The sequence below is a fragment of the Erithacus rubecula genome, assembly GCF_903797595.1.
Source record: "Erithacus rubecula genome assembly, chromosome: 6".
Classification (NCBI taxonomy): Eukaryota; Metazoa; Chordata; class Aves; order Passeriformes; family Muscicapidae; genus Erithacus; species Erithacus rubecula.
The window spans coordinates 44,524,722-44,539,346 of NC_136688.1; the positions used below are offsets into that span (position 1 = coordinate 44,524,722).

The window sequence follows — 14,625 nt, forward strand, 5'->3', positions numbered from 1 at the left end:
TTTTCAAGGAAAATTAAAGCAATTTTAAAAATAGCTTTGATGTTTAAAATGCATATAATTAATGACAAAAGTTTTCAAAGATACAGTTGGATTAGTTCTGCTTGGATTGTTTCTCTTGTCCCTGTGATTCTATATCAATCATGAAACCAAAGTAGAAATTAACTAAATCACAGAGTAAAAATGGTTATCTGCACCTAAATTAGAGATGACCTTTTACCAATTACTTGATTGATAAATTTCCTTATTGCAGGCATTGCAGTCAGACCTATCAAGTGCAACAGAGATTGTTGCATATGCTTACTAAACCAAATGTTAATCATTTTGAGTAGCACCAGCACAGTGCAGAGTAGGGGGAGTCTCCTCTGAAACCCACTATTCCTGTTTTTAAGACTGGAATTTAAGAGAAGTGTATGCCATCCCTGTAGAAAGGCTGGAGATCTCAGGCTTGTGCAACCTGTCCCTACATTGATAGGAGTGCTCGACAGCACACTTTAATAACCATTTTACTTTACTTGGCACCCACCCAAAGGTTAGTAAAACCTTGAGACAAGGGAGCAAGGGGTTGGCGTGGTTTACAGCCCTGCCTTACCTCACTAGTCATTTGAACAGCTCTTATTCCTGCCACAGGCTGGAGGAGCAAGAGCATACACAGACTGTGTGCCCATATGGAGATTTTGCCAGCCACAAAGTCCAGGAGCAGCCCTCATGAGGGTGACACCAACCTACAGGCACCAAGGGAACACTTCCCTGGGACTGGCTGTGCACATGGACATTGCTTCCTTCACACCAGTGACCGAGAAGCTATAGTGGTCTGAGAGCAGACTGCAAAAGATCTCTGTTTAGCAACTAAAACAGATACAAAAATATCTTGTCCTTCTTACTCAATTAGAAAAAAAAAAAAAAAAAAGAAAAAAGAATGCAGCTGTAAAACCCAGGAACTTCTTGTTTTAACTTGAAAACTATGTTTAAACAAGCAGTTCTGTTTAATTCATATGCTGCAAGGATTTCCACTTCTGCCTGGAAATTCCTAAATGTACAGCCTTACAGAGATAATCCATTTTTAAAAATAGGTAGCTGAGGCTATTCCCAAGAGGTAGAAGCTTGTGGATTTACAGTGAAACTGATTCCAGTGCAAGAAAAAGGAAACAGATATTCAGGTTCACCTGATATGCACAACACCAGTGACAACTTCTCCACTAATAAAAGACATGACACAATTAGATTGCTAACCTTTCCACATTGGGAGTTTATCAAAAGAGGCCAGGACTTGAAATGGAATGAGAAGAATCAAAACTGAATTCTGTTACAGAATTCTCATATTCTCTACTTTTGTCTGACACTCTGTTGAGAAAGACCACCTGCCTCAGATTTAGGTGCAAATTGCCTTGATAGAAAAGCTTTGATAAAAAAAGAAAGCTTTGAGATTATAGCAAAAGGGGAGTCAATATTATGAAGGAGCACCCCTGTGAAAGGAATCACAAATTAACTAATGGAACTGGGACAGGAAAAGCTCTCAGGAGGAACTGTATTAAACAAATAAAGGTTTTGCACTATTTTTTGGTAATATGTAATGGGTGCCAAAAGACAGCAGGACCAGAACACAAATTATGAACAGGGACTAGAAAAGAGAACAGTTGGCAAATAGAAAAGAGGAAAAGAAAGCCAAGGACAGTAGGAAGAAAAAATGCCAAACAGGGACTTTAAATGGGGAAACAAAACTGATGTTTTCCGCAGTGAGCAAGATGACACAATTTCTATTGCCTTTAAAATAGATTTGAAAAACACTACCTATTACAGGGTTTTGGTCCATTTTACAGAGAACATATGGTCCAAATACCAAGCAGATACAATTTCAAAGCAGCCTCAGCCTAACAGGCATTTGAAATGCCAGGGGAGAAAACAGAAGAGCTCCCCAGGTTTAAGTCTTCTGCCATTTGAAGATGCTCACTGGGGGCCCACACTGCCACAGTGAGGATCCTCCACGTGTTTGAATCATGTAAGCTCTGGTGAGGGACAAAGAACAACATCTGCTGTTATTTTCCTGAATCATCTGCAATCCTGTGCTAAGCACTTTAAAATCACTTTTTGTGGCAAACCAGCCAAGTATCAAGGAGCACCCAGTCTAATGGGGAACCTGGAACACTTCCCAGGCTCCAAATGTGCCCAGCACTGTAAATGAGCAAACACCTCTACCCCAGCTCACACACCCTGAGTAGTCACTGCAAACATGACTCCTCTCCACACATCCCAGAGACCCTCTCTGGCAAGTATCTGTCTACTAAACCAGCCTTTCAAGGGACACAAAGGGTAGGAGATGTTGAGAAAGAACTATGAAGATAGTAAAAACCCCAAAGAATATTGTATAAATATTTAACATGCTTTTCCCAAGCACTGCCAAGGTGTATTTAAATATCTATGCACTATGTAGAGGCAGTGTAATCTGGCTTCATCAAGAGCTGGAGTGGAAGCAATAAAAAGGGAATTGTGAAGATTCAAGGAAACCTGAAATCTAAGATAACAGCACCATTGACAAAGAGTACAGCAGCTTCTTTTTTTTAGACCAGCCTCAGAAGATTTAAATTTGGTGTTGTTCATCTTCAAGGCTGGCCAGCCACCTCATAAAAATGTGTTCACAAGCCATCTATTTCCCCCAGATTTTTAATTAGGACACAGGAAAGTTCCATTTAAAAATCATTTTATTATTAACATAATCTTCCCATTTAGCCAAGTGTGGGTTCATGTATAAGGAATGTCGGTAAATATTCCATTTGAGGCTTCTTTTTACATATTTCCATTGATAAATAAACTCTGAATTCACATAAAAAAGTTAAACTTAAATAACTAATATATTTTTTGTAACAGGCATACATTGGTAAAATATAAATATTCTTGTACTCAGCCTTTGCTCTAGATAACAGTTAGCCACACATCACAGTTATTAACAACTAAAACCAAGAACTCAACTGATTTCTGGCCTGGACTAAAATAGAGATGGAAACAGAAAATTCACATTTTGACTTTGGGCCAAAAGAGGTTGAGAGGCAGGAAGAGAACAGTTTTATTAACAGCCTTGTTAAAAATAGTCAGCTCTGCCACTTAACTTATTCTACAATTGGTAGTTGATTCCATAATAATTTTATGTAACACTCAAGTTTCACTAACAAAATATGGCACATCATCCATGGATATAACGATGTTTTAAAACTACCAGGGCAAAACTGCAGGCTATATGAGTGATTTGGCTCTGGCTCAGCACTCTGTCCTTTCAGTCTGACATTAACATGGTGGCACCTCCCTGCTTTGGCCACTTTCCCACAGAAGAGTGGAGTTTGTTACCTGTAGCTCTAGAGTTTCTCAGTAACCAGTTACCAGGCAGTCTCATACACTGGGTTTGCTCACCCAGAAGTCAAGACCAAAAATCTGTTGATGGAGATGCCCTCTCACAGGACTCTGGGAATGATGGTAAAAGGGACCACGGGACTGCTGGCTTCCAGCTCCAGTGCTGTCAGGAAGCACTCAGTGGCAGCATCATCATTGCCTTGAGCCTGCAGCACCTCTCCCAGGCTGTTCCAGACCTCGTGAGCTGTGGAGTTCACCTGGACAGCATCTCTGAGAATCTTCTCTGCCAAGCTATAGCGCCCAAGCTGATGAAGTATCAGAGCCTGCAAGAAAACAAAAGGAAAATGGGAGATGAGATTGGCCAGTAGTGCTTCCCTGAAACTCAAACACGGTCACTGCAGTGAAATAAGGGTAGGCAGCTCTTGGGATCAAAGTGTTAGACTATGTAATTTTTATTTATTTTTTAAATTTAAGAAAAGAAATTACCTGATGGAGGACTGTAGCAAGCTACTCCACACCAACAAAGTCAAGTGGCTTTGGACAGGAAACAAAGACTAAATAACAAAAACTCCACCTATTTGCCAAGAAGCAGGAAGATTTTTGGGCTTTTGCATAAGCTCCTGTTATCTGAAATCCTAAGGTGTGTACCCTTAAATTTTCACATCCTCCCTGTGCATCTCAGCACCCAGCTCATGTCCTATAACACAGTACCAGCAGCACTTGGGGATTGCTGAAGACTGAGTTCAGCTCAGGGGGCAACAACCACAGTGCTTGATTTAATCTGTGGAACAGGAACAGGGATGCACAAAGGATCAGCAGGCACAGAAATTCTTCATAAGCATCCTTGTTACAGATCCTCCATCTTCCTCTGTGAAATGGGATCTAATTCAACACTACATGATCCAGAGCATGTCCAAACCCACTAGGTTATGGGCTGAATGAGGCCATGGAAATCTCCATCCACCACATTCAGCTATGTTACTGTGCTGGAAAAGTCATGGAATGACCCAGTAAGTGAGCTTTATTTTGGGATTATAATAATCCTTACAATATTATGCATTTTTACATTGTGATTCTGTATTGTAAAACACATATGGACCACAAATCTTTGTCCCAATTACATGCTTACAGAGGCCTTGTGACTTCTGCCCTCCCAGCCCCCACTCCTTGGACCACAATTTCTTTTATCTCTCTCTACATCTGTTGCTCAAATCCTTATTAACCTAAGCACTGATGATTAGAAAGTACTGACATTCTATGCAGCCCTTGAATTATCCACCAAACATTTCTGGAATTGTGGCCACCTGGCTGACTTTCAGCTTGGGAGGGCTGTTAACTCCATCCTATAGAACAACAACTGAGCACACCCTGCTCTGTAGAACAATATAAAGAGTGCTGTATAGTATTGGCAAGTGAATAAATAAATGCAATGCAGGCTAATTTCCATCTGCCTGGCAGATGTTCTAACAAAAAGGTGCTAGAGGGCTTTTCTGGATTTGGACTTTTTTTGAGCTGTCAATTGAGTCAGCATTTTCAGAGCAAGTGAACAGTGCTTCCAATACAAAAACTGGATAACTCTCAGGGATCAGTGTGTTTTTTTCTCTGCAGTGAATTGATTGTCAGTGACTGGCAGGTATCAGATGTGAAACTACAAAAAAAATGAAGCAAGGAGATGGAATATACAAAGCTGGTGTCACTGCAGTGCACCTAATCTTAATAAAATTTAAGTGTTCTTATTTTTCAAGATAAGAGTCTCTATTTTCATAAGCCTTGCTTTTTTGGAGGTGGAAACATGTATATTTTATACTAATTAAACATGCAAATTATTTGAATATTGCTAATACTTTTTTTCTTAAATATGCCAGACCATTTTTCCTGCTTGCTAAGGACACAAGAAAAACCAAATTTTGCAGATATAAGCCTGCTCATAGGAAGAGACGCACATTACGTCACACCTGCCCTATTCTGTATGGCAAAAAGCATAGCTGAGATTTTTCCAGTGATAGAACTAGAGCAAATACTGGCAGTTTGCCTGCTGTTATACTTTCCTAATACAAGCATTAGTGTTGAAATTAGCATTTAGCAGTAGTGAAGGAACCACTGTTGCATGGACAATGAGGTTACATCCTGTCCCCTCATGTTTTGGGGACACAGCTTTCTCAAGGGAGTGCCTCCTGAAAGTCAGTCTGTCACTGGTGCCTTAGCCTGGGATGATAAGAAGACTCCTGCCTCAGGAGTAGGTGGTAGCCCTGGACAGCAAGCTTTGCTTCCAAAGAACCAATAGAAAATTAGATTTGCTTCATGCAGAGCATTAAAAGGATAGTGACATTTGATCACTGTAGCTGTGGGCTGAACTCAAGTGATCTAGAGAAAGAACACAAAACACCCTCTGATTCACTAACTCTCAGAATGATGGTCAGATATCACGCACTCTAAGTGTCCAGTTTGTAAATCCCCTTCTCAGATGACTTGTTACAATTCTGAGGCACAGAACATTTCAAATTGTTTGCAGCCCTTGCCTGACTTTGCTCTGTTAAGCATTGCACACCACAGGCAGAAGGAGCAGGCATGTCTATCATGCAGCAAAATCCTTTGGTGATCTCACACCAACACTCATCCAAGGAAACTAACTTCAGTTCACCAGCTGTCAGCATATGCTTGCTTTCTGTATTAACTCCTCAGAAAAAAAACCTAAACCACTGAAACCAACAACAACAACAACAACAAAACCCACCCACTTAACCCCCATCCCAAACCAAAACTTCTCTCAGACTTCCCAGAAATGAGAACAAATTATCCCAGTCCTTCACTGTGGATATTCCTCTGCTTTCTAACTGGAAACAAAATCTTGAAGTCACCAGTTCTGGCTTTCACCCATTTAGCAGCAGATGTACAGACAACATTTCTCTGCAGAATAGTGTTACATCTCTTGCTTTATGGCTGGAGAAACACAGAGGGGGAAGTGATATACCTTATACTTCACACCTTAAGACTTGCCATGTTACCTTAAAAGCTGAGCAGAATCCCTTTCTTGTATATTCCCTCTATAAATTTTAAAAATATAAAATACGTCAGGGATTTTGGAATTTGGATCAATTAGAAAAGGTGCTATATAATAATTTCTGTAAATAACAAGAAGTGTCAGTAGGAAAACATCCATTCAACAAAATATAATAAAACCAGTATGTTCCAAAGGAATTACAGAAATCTAAGGCAACTTATTTGTTCTTAGTACGTTTTAGAATGCTGCAGTACTTAACAGCAGTGTTTAAGACAAGTGTTGGCATCTGCAGGAGAAAGCAGGATCTTTCATGCTATTGCATCTCTTTCACATGAAAGAACAATAAATGTATGACATTTGCTCCTAACAGAGTTATAAAAACCTCTAATGCAGACTTCTTCATTTTGCAGCTTGGTACAAATGTGGCTAATTACTTCACCCATGTTTAGTTTGCTGAGAATTTTAGGGTTCCTTTGAGGTTGATTGTTTTTCCCTGTCAAATCACTGATCTTCCCTAGGTGTGTTAAGGCTTTCATTTTCTCTCTGGTTAGGATGTCTGTATGTTGTAAACTCTCCAGGCAAACCTTACTTTTCTTTTAGCCAATCCTACATTGTAGAGGTTGATTTAGTAACTCAAAACACTCCAAGAGAGAACTCTAATGAGAAATGGCACAGGCAGAAAGTGAAGAGAATCTCTGAAGAAACAGAGAGACTTTCTGGTGCCATCACCACAACCAGTGAAACCAGTGCTTCATGTCTCCAGCCCACTGATATTTATACCAGTCACTTTGAATAATCAACAGTACTCAAAGATCTGTGGAGTTCAGGTGCTCTCTGCTCAAGGAAAGGTCAACAGCCCTTTACAGTGCCCAGAGTAGAAGGGATTTTGCAATTCCCAGAGCTTCCAGCAGCTCTCCAAAGCAGCTTTCTAAAAGAGCAGCCCTGTAACACTGTGTGCTGGACAGGGAGGTACTGCTGTCACTACAGACAGCTTCTACACAAACTTCACACCCTAACACAACAAAACTCTTGAGGAATTCATCAAAATGGGGAGGAAAGTGCTTCCAACTTTTGCCACAGGTTATTTTCAAGATCTTGCCAATTCTTTCCTTACTCAACTTAGAGTCACAAAGTCTCCCTCTCTTTGGGCAATGATTTTACATGCGTTTCCTCCCTCAGTCATTCCCTTTACACTTCATTTTACATTGCCCCACAAAACTGCTATTCTTTGCTTATTTCACCCAAACATCTCTCCAAGGAGTGTTTTTACAATGCTCACTCAAACAGGGCCCATTTGTTCATTAGAAAAAATGTAAGCATCTTTTAAAAGAAAAACATTCAAATGAATTTGGATCTTCAAATGGAGCATTACAGTCTTCAAATAAAATTTTCAGTTAGAAAATGCACTATCATTTATTAATAAAATATCATGACTCAGAACCTGAACAACATCATGTAATAAGCAATGGTATAAACCCATAATTGCTTAAATAAGCATGTTGTGTAATCTTTACTGCAAAGGTATCTTTTTTCTGCAAACAGACTTTCTCTCTTTGCAAATTAACCTGTCATAATGATTAACCAAACAGTCAATACAAAACACATATCTAGACAAATAAACACAGGACTAAGATCCTGTAAATATCTAATTTTTCATTTGGAAAAACAGCTATTTAAAAAATTATTAGCACCAGACATTTAGAGCAGTGTAGTAAGGTTACTTTTTTATTTGCTCCTAGGCAAATGAGAATCTGACATTAGATTTTTTTCTGTGGAACTACCTTTGAAAAAATTACAGTCATTATTATTGCTCATCATATGTCTCATCAAACCAGAGCTTTATCATAAAGTGCTAAACTATATTTGGATTCACTGAAAAAAAAAAAAAAGGGTAGAAAGGTAACACTACAAAGATCACTGATTTCTTCAGTGTAATTAAAAATTTTGTCTCAAGAGAGCTGGAGGTTTCCTAAGGTTTAACTGTCTGACTACTTCTCCACTGTGCCTGAAAATAAACAGTTCTCAGTCTCAACAGAAGCACCACTTGAGATTTTTACCTTTATTCACTTGATATCAAGAGGAATATCTTCATTTTCTCTGAGAAAAATATAGACTAGAAGTGGGAGACGTTCTCAAAAACAATGTAATTCATTTAAAAGTGAAAGAAAAGGGGAACTGTGACCATGAGTCCATTTGCATTCTTGTTTTTTTCAGGGGGGGTGCTGAACTTGCTCTGCAGAGAAGGAACCTGGGAAAAGGGAGAAATGGACAGAACAGGAGCAAGAAATGTGGCTGACTTAGCTCACAAAAAAGTACCAGAGAGTCTCACCATGTTTAAGAAATGCAGTCTGTTGACCGGCAAAAGTCTCAATTATGGAGATTTGAGTAGTACCCAGATATGATATCCATATTAATTTATTCCTGGCAAGTCTGTTACATGACTTGTTTGCTAAAAAGCTTCTGTATTTGTATGACAAAGATCTTATGTAGATAAAAAATAACCCTCAGAGCTAAAAGCTTGCCTTGCAAAAACAAACAGCTATAAGAAAATATTATAAGCATATGAAAATTTAAAATGGACTGATTTTGCTTTTAATGATAAGAGCAGGGAGACAGGAGAACAGTGGCCTGTTTAGATGATGACCTGCTGAAGCCCAGTAAGCTATCAGCTGATAATGTATATGCAGACAGAGCCATTCAGATGTGGAAAACAACAATTTTTAAAAGCTAGAGAAGATTTAAAGAACTCACTACATCCAACCTCACAGTAATTTTCCCAGTTCACTATCTTACTGTTTTTAAGTGGGTCCCAGCCTAAGAGATAATCAACTTTAAGCTGTGTTATCAAAGGACATGCTAGAAACATCCCCATCCTAAGAGATAATCAACTTTAAGCTGTGATATCAGAAGGACATGCTAGAAACATCCCCATCCTGTCTAAAAACTTAAAAATCAGGGATTATGACCATAAATAGTTACAAAATTCAGAGTGCAATGTATGCATTGCAAATCCATACGCAGTGTAATTTTAGCATCGCAAAACTGCCCCTTGTTACATGCTGCTTTTTCAGCCTATTTTGCAAGTGCTAAGGTGGCTGCTATTTTTAAACAGATCTATCAAACTTGAAGGTTTACCAGAGACTTGACAGTACTATGCTATAATAATGAAACAGAAGTGTTAGTGAGGCAAAAATGAGAATTTGCCATGATACATGGAAAAATAAGTAGAATTCTACAGCTGATACTTTTCAACCTCCGTGATAAAAATACTTGTTTTAAATGTAGTCTATAATCAATATTTTACACTTACATAGAGTGAAACAGAACATTATTTATACACTGTGCTCTCCTATTTTAGCTGATGACTTTGTGCTGAAACATGTCCATCTAGTCAAAGTATGACTTTGCATCAGAAATCATTTATAAACTCCTTTCAAAGGCACATGCATGTTGAGTCATTGTGTGTAACTATTTCTGCAAGTACAAAAAGATTGTGACATAGCACATCAGTTAGAAATAAGCCATGACGAATAAAAATGATGAACATAGTTCTGTATCTGCAGACACAGGTTGCATTTTAATGCAGGGATTTTGAAGGGTAGTCACATTATAAGGTTTAAAACCGACTGGATTGACCACACCACACTCTACAAAGGTGATAATAAATACATTTTTTTTAGTTGGAAAATTAACTGCAACATGTACATAATTTTGTTTTCCAAAACAGTGGCAGAATAAAAGCCACTTATTTTCTCAAACAAGGCAATTTTTTTGAAAAATAAAAAGCATATTTCTTCGAATATGGGCTATATAAAACTTCCTAGCAGCTCAGTATGGATTTTCTTTTTTAAATGAGAACAACCAGCTAATAATACTACATTTGATCACTCCCTAAACCAAACAAAGCAGCTGATGAACAAATACAGACCTGTGCCTTGATCCCACAGTTCTGCTCAGAGCCTATCCCAGATCACTGCCTGTGCCACATCCCTCCTGCCTCGCCCCCTCCCATGCCCAGCCACCCTCCCTGTGCTCTGTGGCCCCTCTGGAGCCCCAGGTTGTTATTCCTCTGCCCTTCCCCCAGTGCTAACATACCCCCTAAGGTATCCAATTGCTTCCACTGCTGAAAAACACTTGTTGCTAGGAGAAAACCTACTGCTTGGCAACAGAATTTTTAAACAACTACTTTGGCTTTGTTACTCACTGAACTTCACATCACCAGCACGAAATAATGAACCTGTGTGGTCGGGAGAACATCTGTGTACTTATAATTCCCTTGGAAATGACTGACCCTACCCACAAGGATGTGCTTGCCTTTTAGATCCTTACTGCTCATGGCCCAGAATGCAGAAAGGTTCAGAATTTGAAGGTTGTTTTTTAAAAGCTGCTGACTGTAGCCTTCCACTGAGATGGAAGCCCTTGGGGGACTTCTTTTCCTGTTAAGACAACATATTCTTGCAATAATCTGCTGTAATTTTGATTTACACCTTATGTGAACATCCACAAGCTTTTAAAAAAAAATTTTTAAAATTTTTAAAAATGTACCAGAAAGAACTAATTTGAATATAGCAACCACACTGAAAACAATAAAAGACCTTATGATAAAGTGAAGCAGCTAGTGACTCCAGATCTTATTTAACTTTTTAGCTCCATCTGAAAATGACATTGTACGCTGTGGCTTCCAACACAGTAACCCCACAATGGTCCTCCCTTAGGAGTCAGATGGCTACAGCTCTAGCAAATACTGCATCACCACTGGCATCAGGGAACAATTAAGTATAGCCTTAGTCCTCAGATTATGGTCAGTCCTAAACTTGGAATACTTGTCATCTGGTGCAAATCTTTTACATTTGCCCCAGGTGTGGCACCATGAGGTGATGCTGAAGTGTATGTAGGGCTCTGGATCACCTCCCTCTGTCTGGAAGCTTGGCACCACTGCATCTTTCCCTCCCTCCCTCCCAGCATTGAAGCTACATCATTGTCTTCTCATTTTTTCCAACAAATCAGAAATGAGGATTTCCCAGATGTATAAAATACATACACCTATGATGAAAATGGGTGCAGGAGATCACAGCTTCTCACAATGCTGTTTATGAAATGGGCCCATAGTAATTTTTGTAATTTGGTACGTTCTTGTGTTTTGTGATTTATACCCTAACCCCTTCCTTCCCCTATGTAGACAGTTCATAGATATAAACACATCACAGTGCCTTCCCTACAGAAATCCTGCCACTTTATCAGTCTAATCTGTAGCTGCAATTCAACACTGCCTGGGTTCAAAGCAAGGCCAAGTTTTCCACTGGATGACTGTGCTCCATACAGAGGCTCCAAAGCACTGTTTGTTATTGTTGCCATTATTTTTCCAGTATTGAGTCAAAGGGTCAGAAGTGAATCAAACCATATTTCTGTTATTCAAAACCTAGGAGAAACATAGAAGTTTCAATATCCAAAAGGGGGAAAAAAAACCCCCCAAATCCTCCAAAAATTATACAATGATAAACAGAAAATCTCAGACCAAGTTTTTTGAAATGAGGAGCCTCAAAGTCAGCCCACTGAGTCAATACTCAATTATGTGAGAAAAAGCTGGACTTTCCACAATAACTGAGGATACCAGGAATTCAGGGTACTTACTCCACTGTCTAAAACTAGGTTCCAGTCTAGAACACCTGAAGGTTCCTGGTATTGAAAGCTCGTGCTCCATGAAAAACTATTAAAATGTCATGAAATTAATGTTTTCCTGTCCATCAGTCAATTACAGATAGAATTAAAGAATAAATAATCAGAAATACCAAGCAATGACTTTTAAAGAAGCCATTTTTCATTAATGACAGTTCTATACAAGCACATTGAACATACTAGTTGTATGTGGGTTCTGGAAATAGTAATTAGAAAAATTGATCAAATGTTTTAACCAATCTGAAGTCAGGGGAATAGTTTCTGTATCAAAGCAAAACCAGAGTTGCAGATCCAGTACTAGGCTCTGTGAATAAAATGTATAATTAATAGAACTGTCAGAGTTCAAATTGAGCTTTGGAGATCTTTAGCAAAATTGCTGCTGTATTGAAAGCCAGCACTTGTAGTCCATGCTTGTACACACTCAGTACTACAGAAACTAGCACTTGCTTTTCTGAAGTCTGAAGTCTAAACTTTTGAGACCATGAAAAGGGAATCAGAAGTGAATTATATTCTTCTGAAGTACCTTTTTGCATTTATGCATGTGCATTTCTGTCAAATATTCTGAAAAATGCTGTATTAAATATTCAAAGTCAGAACTGCAGTATTAGATAAAAGATAACCAATCTTTTCATTACTAAAATAAAACAGAAACTCATAGATTAAAGCACATTATTCACTTTTTTATTCCTTTTGCCCTTCGCCAAAGAGACTTCTGCATATAAAAATATGTACATACATATCTTATAACTACGACTAATGTCACTGTTTCAAAAGTGTTATGACACCACAGCAGCACTTACTATATTGGCACTGCAGTAACCTCTAAGAAAAAGAGGTTATTTTTAATACAGCATTAATAAATATATATTTTTATAGCATCCCCAGGAAACAGACCACTTCCTCCCCCACAAAGCAGATGTGAACTGCCATCTGCTGCTGGGGCTCAGCACTCTGCCCTGGAAGGGCCATCCTCATGGCAGTGTGCAAATCCTCCTGGCAGGAGAGGGAATGCACTCCCCTCTCCCTGCATTCTGAAAGGCAGGGCAGAAGCTGTAGGTAGCTGTTAACCTGCCAGTCTGCCAGGACAGCTGCCAGCAGATTCTTTAAGGGACAGCTATTTTCAGTGTGAAGGGAGGGCCCACACCCTCCCATCTGTGCACCATCAGGCACAGGTCACAAGAGCCAGAGCCTAGCCATTGGCTAAGAAGGGGCCCCGAGTGCTTTCAGAAAAATAAAACAAACACTTCCCTATATACTGACTTACTCTGCACAAAATTGGAAGAAGTTGAACATACTGAAAACTACAGAAAAAAGCTCCTGACAACTAAACAAAGAAGCCCAAGCAGCAGTATTTTGGGTAAAAATTATTAAAGAGCTAAGAATAACATCAATATACCTCAACAATCCGTTTTTGCTAGTACTGATCTGATAGCAAACAGATTAATATAACTGAAGCATCAACTAAGTTTTATAATTAAATTCCATATAAGCCTATCACATTTTCTCGCTTTTTTTTTTTTTTTTTTTTTTTTTTTTTTTTTTTTTTTTTTTTTGTGGATTAATTGTTAATTTTTCATCTAAAACTTGCAGAAGGAAGGAATTTTCCATTTAATCAACATCAGATCAGAAGTGTCCTCTTAGGTCACTCATAGCACATAAGGTGTTATGGACAACCTTATGACAAGATTTCTTGCTCCACAATGTTTAGCCTGTAAGTGCTAAGAATCCTCTCCACATCATCTTCCCAAATATTTCCCTAGCTAGTTTGTTTTCATTTGCTTCAATGCCAATGCCACTTAGCCTTATTTGGATGATGCATACTCCACTCATGTTTACAAGGATCATATATTATTATTAAAGTTTCTACTCCTCCCAGGAAACACAGCAGAGATTCCAGTGCCACACTGCTGTGCAGTCACCTCAGCACTGACTGGGTGTAAGCCACAGGCCAGGTTTGCCATCATTACTCTGGATTACAAGAGAATCACAGCCCCAGCCTATGAGGAACCCAAGTGAAACCTCTGCTTTAGTGCACACTGAGTGACCAGCCCCAGCTAGTTTCACTGGGCCTGGCAGCCTCTGTTCTGGGCACATAAAGCAACCAGTGGAGCACAAACACCACCATTCCACAAGGGAAGGAGAATCTGCAGGCTTACAAAACCACTTTTGACACTTTTGACAAGATGATGTCTCATGTTGTGCCTGGCCAACTCAGCTCTGATCAAGTAACACCCCACCCCTTGGTTCTCTCCAGTAATTTCTGTACTCAGTCTTGCTCTTGCATTTCTGAAAATGATTTTATTTCTTTCACTGAAGGGTTTCCAAGTCTCACTTTTAATCATACTTTGCCTTTGCCATGCAACTCTTCACACTGAGTAGAGGTACTGCATGAACCATTCTAAAATTTTCTGTTAACAAATCCAGTAACATTTAGTGAAGCTCATCAGCTAGCTGTTCCAGAATTCTGGTCCACTCCTCCATACTCTTCCAACAGCAAGTACTTGCCATCATTTCCATACTTTTATTTCCACTGCTAATTTGACTTTGCCATCCATGATGCATGAATATCACATATTTGCCATGATGAATATCACATTCCTGTTGAAGAT

At 39.0% G+C, this 14,625-nt stretch overlaps 1 protein-coding gene across 7 annotated transcripts in view; it reads right to left on the reverse strand.

Moving 5' to 3' along the window:
- Positions 1–2,678: 2,678 nt before the first annotated feature.
- TTC7B (tetratricopeptide repeat domain 7B) overlaps positions 2,679–14,625 on the reverse strand; it is a 120,477-nt gene continuing 108,530 nt past the window's right edge. For all 7 annotated transcript variants that reach the window (XM_079309266.1, XM_079309269.1, XM_079309268.1 and 4 more), the window contains one exon: positions 2,679–3,662. In XM_079309266.1, the coding sequence (XP_079165392.1) occupies positions 3,441–3,662 (222 nt within the window). In that variant the 3' untranslated portion in view covers positions 2,679–3,440. The remainder of the gene's footprint in view (positions 3,663–14,625) is intronic.